The sequence below is a fragment of the Sturnira hondurensis genome, unplaced genomic scaffold (genome assembly GCF_014824575.4).
Source record: "Sturnira hondurensis isolate 20B ecotype Veracruz unplaced genomic scaffold, ASM1482457v3 Scaffold0013511, whole genome shotgun sequence".
NCBI lineage: Eukaryota > Metazoa > Chordata > Mammalia > Chiroptera > Phyllostomidae > Sturnira > Sturnira hondurensis.
Window position 1 is genome coordinate 408,042 of NW_028086142.1, and position 13,629 is coordinate 421,670.

The window sequence follows — 13,629 nt, forward strand, 5'->3', positions numbered from 1 at the left end:
AAAGAATTACCTACACAGGAGTTCCCATTAGACTATCAGCTGATTTCTCCAAAGAAACCTTGCAGACAAGGAGCTGGAAAGCAGTATTTGAAGTCATGAAAGGCAAGGACCTACATCCAAGATGACTCTATCCAGCAAAGCTCTCATTTAGAATGGAAGGGCAGAGAAAGTGCTTCCCAAATAAGGTCCAGTTAAAGGAGTTCATCATCACCAAGCCCTTATTATATGAAATGTTAAAGGGACTTATCTAAAAAAAAGGAAGATGATCAAAAATATCAACAGTAAAATGACAACAAACTCACAACTATCAACAACTGAACCTAAAAAAACAAATACAAACTTAGCAAACAACTAGCACAGGAACAGAATCACAGAAATGGAGATCACATGGAGGGTTATCAGCAGGGGAAGGGGGAAGAATGGGGTAAAAGGTACAGGGAACAAGAAACATAAATGGTAGGTACAAAATAGACAGCGGGAGGTAAAAATAGCATGGGAAATGAATAAGAAAGAACTTATATATATGACTCATGGATATGAACTTAGGTGGGGGAATGCTGGCAGGAGGGAGTTGAAGGGGGGATTAAAGAGGAGAAAAAAATTAGACAAGTGTAATATACAATCAATAAAATATACTTTAAAAATTTTTTAAATTACTAAATATTGCTGAAAAATTAAAGATCTAAATTAATGTAAAGACATGTCATGTTCCTAGATTGGATGTCTTAATATTGTTAAGATGCCAATACTACCCAAAGTATTCTACAGATTCAGTGCAATTCCTATCAATATTTTGAAGAGATAGAAGTTGATGGGTTTGTGGGACAATGTCCAACCCACTGAGCCATACCAGCCAGAGCAGAATTTCCTTGTTTTTAAAAAAATTGCAGTAAAAAACACAAAGCATAAGTTTATCTTCTTAATAATTTTAAAGTATGGACTATAGTATTTATAATTATATGCACATTGTTGTAGGACAGATCTCTAGAATTTTTTCATCTATTTTTACTTCTGATTTTATTTTGTATTGGTTTCAGTTGTACAGCTTAGTGGTTAGACAATCACGTATTTTTACTGTGCATTTCCCTTGGTATCTTCAATACCCCAACAGGCACCATACACAGTTATCGCAATATTATTGCACAGTCAATTAATCTGTGACAAGGGTGCCATGATCACTCAGTGGGGAAAGGACAGTCTCTATAAGAACTGGTTTTCTGCAAAGAGAGACAGTAAAAAACTCAATTGGCAAATTAAAATGGAATACTAAAAATGATTCAAATAATCTAACTGAAGGCAGAAAATGAGAAACAGAGGAACAAATAGCAGAGGTAACAAAGGAAAAAAGGGTATCTTCACCTGAACATATCATAATTACAAGAATATGTTATCTAAAAACAGCAGCTAAAAGTCAAAGATTATCAATAAGGATCTTTTTAAATCACAAAGACTCAACTAAATGCTGTCTACAAGAAACTCATTTTAAATGTAATCATATAGGTAGGTTAAAAATAAAAGGATAAAAAAGATATACCACACCAATACTAATTAAAGAAAACTGGATTGGCTGTATTATCAGACAAAGTAACTTCAGACCAAGGAAAATCACCAGGTACAAAAGTGATATAACACAGTGAGAAGAGGGTGAACTCAACAAGAAGTTATAAAAATCTTAAATGTGGACGCACCTGACACCAAGCTTCCATCTCTATGAAACAAAACTTATGGGACTCAAAGGGGAAATAGACACATTCTTAATTATGTTTGGAGACTTCAACACATCTCTCACAGTAATCAATAAAACAGACAGAAAATCAGCAAGGATATAGGACAATCACATCAATCAACTTGATCTAAGTGAAATTTATAGAACAATCAACTCACAAGTAACAGAATACACATTCTTCTCAAGTCCACAACACAAAATTATCAAAATAGACTAAACCTTGATTGGGTAACAAAACAAATCTTAACATGTTTTAAATGAATCCAAAACCTGTTCCTTTGATAAAATGCCATCAAGAATGACAATGAAAAAAAGACACAAATTACTATTATCGAGAATAAAAAGGAAGATATCACTAAAAAACTCACAGACATTAAAAGGATAACACAGTAATACTACAAACAACTATGTGCCCATAAATTCTACAATTTAGCTGAAATGAACCATTTCCTTGAATAACATAAACAATCAAAATTCATCCAAGATGAAATAAGTAACTTGAATAATCCTACACCTACTAAAGAAAGTAAATCCATAGTGAAACCTGAAAAAGAAATCTCTAAGTCCAGGTGGTTTCTCTCACAAATCCTACTAAATGTTAAAAAAAAAAAACAACCACTCATTCTACACAACCTCTTCCAGAAAACAGAAGAGGAGGGAACACTTCCCAACTCATTCTTGGAGGCCAGCAGATTGTGCTGATACCAAAATTAAAGATAGATATTGCGGTTCAATTCCCAGTCAGGGCACATGCCTGGGCTGCAGGCCAGTTCCCAGTGGAAGACACATGAGAGACAACCATACATTGATATTTCTCTCCCTCTCCTTCCCTTCCCCTCTAAAGATAAATAAAATCTAAAAAAAATAAAGATAAATGATACATGAAAACAAAATTATAGACCAATATCCCTCATGCCCATACACACAAAAGTCCTTAGTGAATTACTCCTAGTAAATCAAGTCCAGTAACATGTAAAAAGAATAATACACCATGATCTAGTGAGGTATATCCTGTGATTTCAAGTCTGGTTTAATATTTGAAAATCAGCCCATGTAACCTACCATATCAATAGACTAAAGAAAAACCACATGATCATACCCATTGATAAAACAAAAACATTGGGCAAAATTCAATACCCGTTCATAAAAAATACTCTCAGCAAAGTAAGAAGTGAACTTCCTAAACCTGATAACCTATAGCTAACATCATAATAGTGAAAACACTGAGTGCTTTCCTTGCAGATTAGAAACAAGGAAAGGGTGTTCACTTTCTCACCGCATAGTTCTTGAAGTGTTAGCTAGAACAAAAAGGCAAAAAGAGAAAAAAAAACATACAGGCTGGAAAGAAAGGAATAAAATTGTTCCTATTTGCACAAGACATGATCGTTTATACAAAAAAAGAACACATCAAAAAACCTAGAATAAGTGAGTTTATCAAGTTTGCAAGATATAAGGAAATCACATAAAAATCAATCAATCACACACACACTAGCAATAAACAATTGGAAACCAAAGGTTTAAAAAAGGTACCATTTACCACATCACCAAAGAATACAGTACTCAGGGATAAATCTAACAAAACATGTGCAGACTCTGTATAAAACACTGATGAAAAAAATTTTTTAAATACTAAATATGGAGGAATATATCATGTACATAAATTGGAAGACTAAATATACCTAAGGTGACAATTCTCTTGCAGTCACTGTGAGAAACAGTTTGGTCGTTTCTCAAAGAGTAAAACATAGAATTACCATAGGGCCCAGCAATTCTATCCTAGATATATTCCCCCCAAAATGAAAACATGTCTACACAGAAACATGCAGACAAATGTGTTTAGCAGCATTATTCACAACAGCCAAAACGTAAAAATAACCCAAACGCCCACCAGCAGATGAATGGATAATCAAATTGTGGCATATCCATGCGATGGAATACTATTCAGCCATAAAAAGGAGAAAAATACCAATTCACACTACAACTTGGATGACTCTTGAAAACATTATGCTAAGTGAAAGAAGCCAGACATAAAAGGTCACATATTATATGATTACTCTTACATGATACATCCATAATAGGTAAATACATACAGACAGAAAGCAGATTAGTAGTTACCAGGGGATAAGGGGAAGGGAACATGGGGAACAATCACTTAATGAATACAAGGTGTTTTTTGGGATGAAGAAAATACCTTGCAAATAGAAAGAGGTAGTGGTTGCACCACACTGTGAATGCACTAAATGCTGCTGAATTGCACACTTCAAAATAGTCAATCACTAGTGAAGTTTCTCACAATTACACAGAAAGCCTTAGCAATATACAGGGTCCATCACAAATAACACCCCTTTTATTACAAAATCTTAAGCATGTACCGTAATTCTCAAACATAACAATATCACACTTGCCCAGGCTGGTGTGGCTCAATTAATTGAGTGCCAGCCTGTGAACCAAAGGGTCACCAGTTCGATTCCCACTTAGGGCACATGCCTGGGTTGTGGGCCAGGTCTCCGGTGTGGGTCATGTGAAAGGCAACCACACATTGATGTTTCTCTCCCTTTCTTTCTCCCTCCCTACCCCTCTGTAAAAATAAATAAATAAAAACTTTTAAAAAAACAATATCACACTCGAGCACACTGTATGACATTTTAGGTGAAATGTTCAAACTAAAAGTATAAATTAATACACTCATATTATTGCCCTACTAACCACACTGGAGCAGGCCTTACTTCTGTCAGACCCTATATGAAGGCCTGCAGACAAGTGATAAAAATCTTGCAATAGTGCCTCCCATCAGAGAAGAGCAAATGGTGGCTCTGTTTTCTACAGAATCAAGCTCCAATAGGAGAGGAGGATGATAACAGGGAAGATGAGGAAGTTGTAGACACTTCTCTTGTGTTTAAAAAAAAGATTGCTGAAGACTAGGCCCCAGATCAGACTTTAATTTAATGAAGCTGGTATCTACCTTAAGCAAATGCCCTCAAGAACCTACATCTGGAAGAAAGAAGTCTGCGCTCAGGGTTTAAGGCTACACAGATCCACTGACTCTGATGCTGGGTGCAAATTCCAATGGGCTCTAACTGAGCAAGGTGGGCTGCCATGTGGGTTGGTGTTTTGGCTTCAAAAGAGAATTTGAGGGGTATGCCCCTAACCCTCTTTTTACTGTAAGCTCTATTATTTTTAGTGTACAATTTTTCAGGAGATGATGTTTTTCAGGGATGCACACATCCCATTGTAGCAGAAAAGGCCTCTGATGAAAGATGTCAGCTTCCGTAAACTAATTTACAATTTTAGCATGCAGTCCTGATAAAAAAATCCTAATAGGGTTTTTCATAAGTTTGACAAGCTAACTCTAAAATCCATCTGGAATAGAAAAGGCTCAATAATGGCCTAGAAATTCTGGAAAAATAAGAACAAGTAGGTAGATATCTCCTTGTTAAACTGCCTTTCTAGTTTTGCGGGGTGAAGCAGGTACAGGGAGGGTGATGGGGAAGCAAAGGCTGAGTGAGTTGTTTGTTCCAAGGGGACTAGTTAGATCACATCTGGATGTCTTAGCTGTAGGTCAATGTGACCATCTACTGAAGGAAGAATGGGTGGCTGAGGAACTTGGCACGACCCTAAGATCAATCACAGCTCAGCACAGAGATGATAGCCTTGATGAGCACCTGTGCTCTCCTCAGGTCCAAAGCACGTTCTGCAGAAGGGATTTGCTTTACCAGACATAAGACCTATAGTAACTAACGGATGTGACATTGCCACAGAAATGGACAAAATTATTTTATGGAACAGAATAATAATATCTAACACTTACACAACATTTACCATGTGCTATGCAATGCCGTTAAGTGCTTTATATATATTAATTAATTTTTACCCCGCAACAACCTATGAGGTCAGTATAGAGAAGTTAACTAGTTTGCCCAAGGTGCCATAGCTATTAAGTGACAGAACTGGGAATACAGAGTAGAAAAACAAATCTGGATATATAAGGGAATTCCGTTTATGACAAAAGTGGAACTTCAAATCAGGGGGATAATGATGAACTAGTCAATAAATTGTGTTGGAGCAAATGACTACCCATACAGAAAAAAATAAAGTTAGATTCTTACCTCCCACAATTCATAAAACTTGATTCCAGAAAAAGAGCTAAAATTTTAACTTCTATACAAGTTTTAGGTGAAAATATAAGAAAGTCTTCTTACATATGACATAAACTACAAAAAATCGCTAATCGATAAAGATGACTATGTAAAAACTGAAATCTGCTACCATAAGATACCATAAATGAAATACAAGAGACAAAAAGAAAATACTTCAACATTTCCAGAATATATTAAAATACTCCAACAAATGTAGAATAAGGAACTCCTGCATCAATAAGAAAAACAAACATCTTAATAGAAAAATGGGTAAAAGATTGAATAGATAATTCACAGAAAAGAAATAAAGAAGAGCCAATGAACACAAAACAAACCGAGACACCATTTTGTACCATCTGCTTGGCAAAAATGTAAAAGGCTGATAACATCCACTGCTGGTAAGGCTGTGGAGAAACAGGTATTGCTCATAACACTGCTCATATTCTGGCTGTTTCAGAGGGGAATTTGGCACCACTAACAGCATATATTATTTTGCATATACTGTTCAACCCAGCAGAGAAATGTTAGCTGGCACATGGGCACTAAGGGTGATTTACAAGAACTTTCATTGCGGCATTGTTAGTAACAGTAAGAAACTAGAAACAACCTAAATGTTAATCAGTAGGGAATGGCCAAACAAATCATCATACAGCTATGCTATAAGACTACTATGCAGCAGGTATATCTCAATATGTACTGATGAAGTACATCTCTAGGAACTGATGTTGAAAGATATCCAAGCACGCTGTAGAACCACAGACACTGACTCTACACCTGTATCTACTTATGTCTGCACGTGGGTATAAACACAAGAAAATGAAAGGTGTACATCAAACTGATGGCAAAGGTTACCTTCCTCAGAGGCAGATGAGTGTTAGTAAAAGGTAATTTTCACTTTGTCTTGTTCTAATTTTGGTCAATAGCATTAATTTTTTAAATATTAAAACAATTAAATCCTACATTAAGTCAGTTATACTATAGAAAAAAGTGCTTTATACACTGAAGTACTCGAAAAATCTTATCTTAAAACAAGGAGTCATCTCTTAAATGTAAAAAGTCGACTGAAAGGTTATTATGTACTTTTGCCAGAGATGAACTGAATGACACAGAACACAAATAATACACGTGACAGAAGTAAAATAGACAAGGCAAAAAGTCACCAATAGTGCAAGTTGGACTAAAAGTGAAGGATAGCTAATTATAACAGCTACCAATTTTTGAGGGCCACCCAGGAGCAAGACAACATGTCAGGTGCTCTGTACAAGCATCATCTCTAATTCTTACATCAACCTGTGACATATTCCCATTTTATAAATTAAGAAAATATGGTTCGGCTGTCCTGGATTGGGACTGGGATTAAGACTGGGGCTAGGGGAGCCCTTCTGGCCTGGCCCCAAGTGCTCAGCTGCCCTTACTATACTCTGCATCCTTGAAGCACGCTCCCAAGCTGTCCTGTTCATCCAGACTGGCGTTCTCCTCCTCCTCGCTCTCGGCTTTCCAATATGCTGGCCGCTTGACGGGCCGCTTTCCTGGGGTGCGCTGGGAAGCAGGACTGCTAGTCACTGTGCCCAGCCCACTGCTGGAGCTTGTACTGCTCTGGTCCTGCCCCCTGTTCCACCAGGCCTGCAGGCTGGAGGTAGCTGGGGAGGACGATGAGGACTGCAGGTTGGCCATGCACAGCATGCCCTGGATGGCCTCCTGAGTGCTGGGAGAGGCAGGGGCCTCGCTGCAAGGGACAAAGGAGAAATGCTGAGGTAGTTTCTCTAGGTGTCAGTAGAAACCAGTCATAAGAATAGTCAGGGAGAAGGGACAACAGCTGAGGGGTCAGGGTGAGAGGAAGAACGGAATCATCCCAGGTGAAAAAACCAGAAATCAAACTAAAGGATCCATATAGTATCAAAGACTGTTTTCACGAAAAGGCCAGCCCTTCTTGCTTCAAGCCTCTCCAGAGACAGCAGGCAAGATGGCAGAAGAAGAGCACATCTCCCTCCCTATTTATCCATGCTGCATCCTTTCCTTTAAAAAAGAAGGCCCAGTTCTCCCTTGTCTCTTCCAGCCCCTCTTACAACTTCCAGAGAACACAAAACTGATTTCCCTTGATGTCTATACAAACCTTAAGTCTCCCTTGATGTCTCCCAAACCTTAAGTTTTTTAGGACACATTTCAAGTGTACTTTATTCTTTCCGTCCAAATGCCCTGGCTAATTTTTTTGTCCCTTTAAACAATAGCTTGAGTCCTGGCCGGTGTGGCTCAGTTAGTTGGAGCATCGTCCCATTCACCAAAAGGTTGCAGGTTCCATTCCGAGTCAGGGCACATATCTAGGTTGTGGGTTCAATCCCCGGTAGGGGATCCTAAGAGAGGGAACCAATCAATGTTTTTCTCTCACAACAATGTTTCTCTCTCTCTCAAAGCAATGAAAAAAAACATGTCCTCAGGCAAGGCTAAATAAATAAATAAATAGCAGTTTGATTAAATATCTGCTGACTGGCTGACCCAGCTCTTTGGGTGGTGGGGTGGGGTATGGTATTTGACTGCCTTGGAACAGGGAAATGAAAGCCAGTTACTCACGTGAGGGCAGCATAGTCAGGTCCCCCCACCTGCCTGCTGGCCTTGAGTAGGTCAAGAATTCCACCAGCTCCACTCCCATTCCCAAGTTTGCCTTCGACCCCTTCTACCATGTCCTCATCTGTTGTATAGTCCTCCTGTTGGGAAAAAAGGGTATCACCTCAGCTGCCCAGGGTTGGTCAGGTAAGGCCTCAATACAGGGCTGACAGTCTTACTCCTCAAACTATTATCTTCTGAGCACCAAGTATAGACTGAGTACTAAACAGAATATTCATTCTTCCATTCTAATTCCCACAGCACCTTTGTGAAGTGGGTCTTATAGGTCCCATTTTACAGATAAGGAAACTATGGCTCAGTTAAGTAATCTGTGTAAGATCACAATCAGATATTCCAAATTGGATACTCTCTGTACATCACACTGCCTTTTCTTCTACTCTGTATTAATGATTTATAAAATATTTCAACTAATTTCTAATATTCCATTTATATGTTCAGCGACACTTAGTACAGTCTTTCATTTAATAAATACCTTAGGCACTGAATGCACAGGATATCTTTTTCCCCTAAGGAGAATGATAATCTGCCTTCTGTCTCTATAACCAGAATGAACAGAAGATTAGACACAGACAGGATGGACTCCTACCTCAATGTCAAACTCAACTTCTCCTGGTTCACGAACTCGGTTGGGGTCAGAGCAAGGCTTCGCACGGGGCAGCTTTCGGGGAAATTCTAGAAAACAACGGAATGCACTTATCATGAAGCTAAGATCAGCATCTGAGCCAAAGACCCAGGGGAAAGAAAATAAGACTATAGTTTTCCTCAAAGTAATGACCACTGGCGACTAATTTAAAGAGGTTAGGAATTAGCTTATAAATAAATCTCTAGCCCTGACTGATGTGGCTCACTTGGTTGGGCACCCACAAAGTGAAAGGCTGCCAATTCAATTCCCAGTCAGGGCACATGCCTAGGTTGCGGGTTTGGCCCGGTTCAGGGCATGTGAGACACAACTGATCGATGTTTCTCTCTCATATCAATGTTTCTCTCCCTCTCTCTCCCTCCCTTCCCCACTCTCTAAAACATTTTTAAATTAAATTAAATTAAATAAATAAATCTCTAGAGCAAATGTTACATGGAGGCCTACAGAGCTGGTAAATCAGAATGTCAACAAGCTCCGGCCTAATGTCTGGAGTCTATCAAGGGGACCAAAAACAAATGTGAAGCGGGCAAGGTAAGAAAGAGAAAGAACAGGTACACACTTGGTCTTATTATCAGGGTCGTCTTCTCCTTTCCTAATCTCTCATCGATCTGCAGTTCATCATCTGAATCCAAGTCAAATTCATCCTCCATCGCCTGTTCTGACATTAGTCTAGCTTTGTCTTCCTTCCTTGCAATCTTGGCTCGCCGAGTCTTAGATAAGCTCTTTACCCTCTTGGTACTAGAGAGAAGGAGAAGAACATAAAAACAGTCACACTCATTATTGTTATGGTGGCAATTCTCTCCAAATTGATCTATAGATCCAATGCAATCTCTATCAAAATACAGCTCACTTTTTGTAGAAATTAATAAGCTAATACCAAAATGTATATGGGTATACAACGGTCTCAACACGGCCAAAAACAATTTGGAAAAAGAACAAAGTTGGAGGACTTATACTACCCAGTTTTAAAATTTAATATAAAGCTACAGTAATTCAGGGAGTGTGATACGGACAGAAGGATAGACATACATCAACAGAACTGTACTGCAAATCTAAAAACTAAAGCCTTAAATTCACAGTCAGTTGATTTCTGACAAAGGTGCCAAGACAATTCAGTTGGGAAAGGATGGTCTTTTCAACAAATGGTGCTGAATTAACTGGCTATCACATGCAAAGAAACAAATGTGGATTCATACCTCACATCGTACATAAAAATTAACTCAGAATGGATCATAGGTCTAAATGAAAAAGCTAAAACTATAAAACTTCTAGAAGACATAGGAAAATATCTTTGTGCCCTGGGATTACATAAAATTCAAAACGTCTGTGCTTCAGAAGGCACTATCAAAAAAATGAAAAGACAAACCACAGAGTGGAAAGAAATATTTGCAAATCATTTATCTAGTGAAGTATCTCTACCCATTACCTTTAAATAACTCTTAGGACTCTCTAGTAAGACAAATAAACTAATTAAAAAGTGGGCAAAAGATTTAAATAGACATTCTCTAAAGATGATAGTCAAATGAAAAGATGCTCAACATCGTTAGTCTTAAATGAAAATTAAGTCACAGTGAGCTACCAATTTACATCCACCAGAAAGGCTAAAATTCAAAAACACAGAGAATAACAAGTATTAATCAGCATTTGGAAAAACTTGTAGTTGCTGGTGGGAATGTAAAATGGTACAGACATTTTGGAATAAATTTTGGCAGTTTCTTAAAAAGTTAAAAATAGAGTTATCATATGACCCAAAATTTTACTACTCAGTGAGAAATGAAAACATGTCCACACAAAAACTTGTATGCAAATGCTCAGAGCACTATTATTCACACTAGCCAAAAGTGGAATCAACATAAATGACCACCAACTAGTGAATAAACAAAATGTAGTATATCCATACAATGGAATACTATCCAGCAATAAAAAGAAAGGAATTAATGATACCAACTACATCATGGAACCCAAAAAGCACTATGCTAAGTGAAAGAAGCTAGACACAAAAGACCACATATTATGTGACTCCATTTATATGAAATGTCTAGAAAAGGCAAATCTATGCATACAGAAAATAGATTAACCATCCAGGTGGTTGATTGCACCTGGAGAGGGGAACCAAGATTAACTAACTATAATGGGTATAAGAGATCTGTGGGGGTACAGTCATTTACTAGTACACTTAAAATAGGTTAATTGTATGATATGGAAATTATACCTCAAAAAAGCTGTTAAAATATGTAAAGGAAGTGAAACTCAATTATGCCTTAAATAATCCTGTTATACATGGTAAACAATACTGACCAGTACAAACTTCTAAAATAAACCTTATTGTTAAAAAGAAATATGGTTTTGGTAAATTAATATACTTGATATATTCGGCAAATAATCATTTGGTGAACTAGCTTTCAGTGAATTGGCTCTCATTAAATTGGCCTGTTTTCTACTTCACAGAGTTGTTGGGAGGATTAAATGAGCTAATGTAGAGACTGACACATGGCAAGTTCCTAATGGTAGCTAATCTTTTATATAATTAAGTTCTTGGGGCCTCAGTTTCCCTATTAGTAAAACAGAGGTCACAACACTGACCTTCAGGGTTGCTCTCAGGACTAAGCAAAATAATATATGTAAATAGCTAAGATAGAGTCTGATAAAAAGATGCTCTGTAAATGGTAGCTATTTATGCTCCGATCTTTTTAACTTCTAGTAATGAAAAATATCAAACATATACAAGGATATAAAAGTACTGTATAACAAAACTCCAATGTATCTATAACCCAGTTAAGGCTCAGCAATTATCAACACACAGCCAATCTTGTTTCATTTACACCTCAGTCCTCGCAAAACACTGGATCACTTTGTAGAAAAATCCAGACATAATATCATCTGGTCTGTAAATATTTCTACACCTTGACTCTGTGGGTTCACTTAAAAGCAGCCTCTGCAGCTTTAGGAAGTAATAGAAGCAGCACAAGAAAGACTGGTAGGGAAGGGGAAATGTCTCATTGTGTCCCCAGTAGCCATTATAGGCTGGACCCTTAGGGCTCTCAATTTTCTCTTCCCCAGAGACCAACCGTTGGTTCTAGACAAAGGCAATGCTCACTGATCTTATTCTTTAGTTACAAGGCTCTCAAATTCAAAGGAGAGCTGTACTGCTTTCAGGATCTGCCCTACTCTCACACTCTCTTTTCCCTTATTTCTCAGCCAGGTGGAACTACTACACCTCACCCTGGGGATCTGAAGACAACCTTTTCCTACAAAAAGGCTATTTAAGGTGTCCTTGTTGCTTGAGCACCCACAATGCTCATACTCTGAACTCGGCTCTTGACAGCTCCTGCCTGGTGTTCTGAGTGTCCAGATGATAACTCTTACTATCTTCTGCCTGCCTAAGTGTTTCAGGATTTTTGATGACCTAGTCAGCCTTCATACCCATACCATTGTCACCACCGTCATCACCTCTCATCTTCAACCTCATCATTGTATTTATAAGAGCTCCCATTAATCAAGCATTTGCTATGTGGCAGGCCCTCTGATAAGCACTTTATATATATTTATCTCATTTATTCTTCCAACAACCCTAAATAAGTTTTATCTGTAGAATAGATATAATGAGAACAATGAGGCAGACAGGTTAATTACCTTGCCATCATCACACACAAATACATGTCAGAGCTGAGATTCAAACTCAGGACTGTCTGATTCCCAAGCCCATGCTTTTTGTTGTGAACAGCTTTTATTCTTTTAGAAAATGTTCTGTTGCCCTGGCCGTTGTGGCTCAGTTGTTTGGGCATCCAACAAAGCAAAAGATCACTGGTTCAATACCCAGTCAGGCACAAACAAGAGGCAACCAATTGATGTTTCTCTCTCACATCCATATTTCTTTCCCTCTTTCTCCCTCCCTTCACCTCACTCTAAAAATAAATAAAAATATTTTTTTAAAAAAGAAAATGTTCTGTTAAAAATTATTTTAAGAAGAGTAATATATGATCATTGTACAAAATTCAAATACTATTGAAGTGCAAATTTCCTCTACTGCCTCCCTATCCTACTTTCCAGAGGTAATTACTGTTATAGGTTTGGTTGACAAGTATAAAGTAATATATTTATATAAATAAATATATTTATTTGTGTGAATGTGTATAATTATCTCTGGAAGGTAATCATTGATATTGGTTATCCATTAGGGGAACTGGGGAACAAAGAGGAGAGCAAAAATTTTCACTATGTATTCTTGAATGGTTTTTGAATTTTAAACTGTATAAATTAAAATTTTAAATCCTTTGAAAAAGTTAAATTAAAAATAAAGGGAAAAACCTGTATAGTATTTTCATACACAAGCATACATGTGTACTCATGTATTTCAAAAATTAATTTAAATTTTTTAAAAAAATTAAAATGGAACTATCCCTATATATTATTTTATAAACTGACTTTTTCATTTAAGAATTTACCTTGATCTCTCCATGCCGATAATTAAACTAATTCCTTTATAATGGCTGCATGGTATTCTA

At 37.4% G+C, this 13,629-nt stretch overlaps 1 protein-coding gene across 2 annotated transcripts in view; it reads right to left on the reverse strand.

The window, feature by feature from the left end:
• PHF8 (PHD finger protein 8) overlaps positions 1 to 13,629 on the reverse strand; it is an 88,337-nt gene that overhangs the window by 26,081 nt on the left and 48,627 nt on the right. For both annotated transcript variants that reach the window (XM_037061654.1, XM_037061656.1), the window contains exons 14-17: positions 9,684 to 9,862; positions 9,071 to 9,156; positions 8,431 to 8,564; positions 7,278 to 7,588 (exon numbers count right to left, since the gene is read on the reverse strand). In XM_037061654.1, coding sequence (XP_036917549.1) covers positions 7,278 to 7,588; positions 8,431 to 8,564; positions 9,071 to 9,156; positions 9,684 to 9,862 — 710 coding nt within the window. The remainder of the gene's footprint in view (positions 1 to 7,277; positions 7,589 to 8,430; positions 8,565 to 9,070; positions 9,157 to 9,683; positions 9,863 to 13,629) is intronic.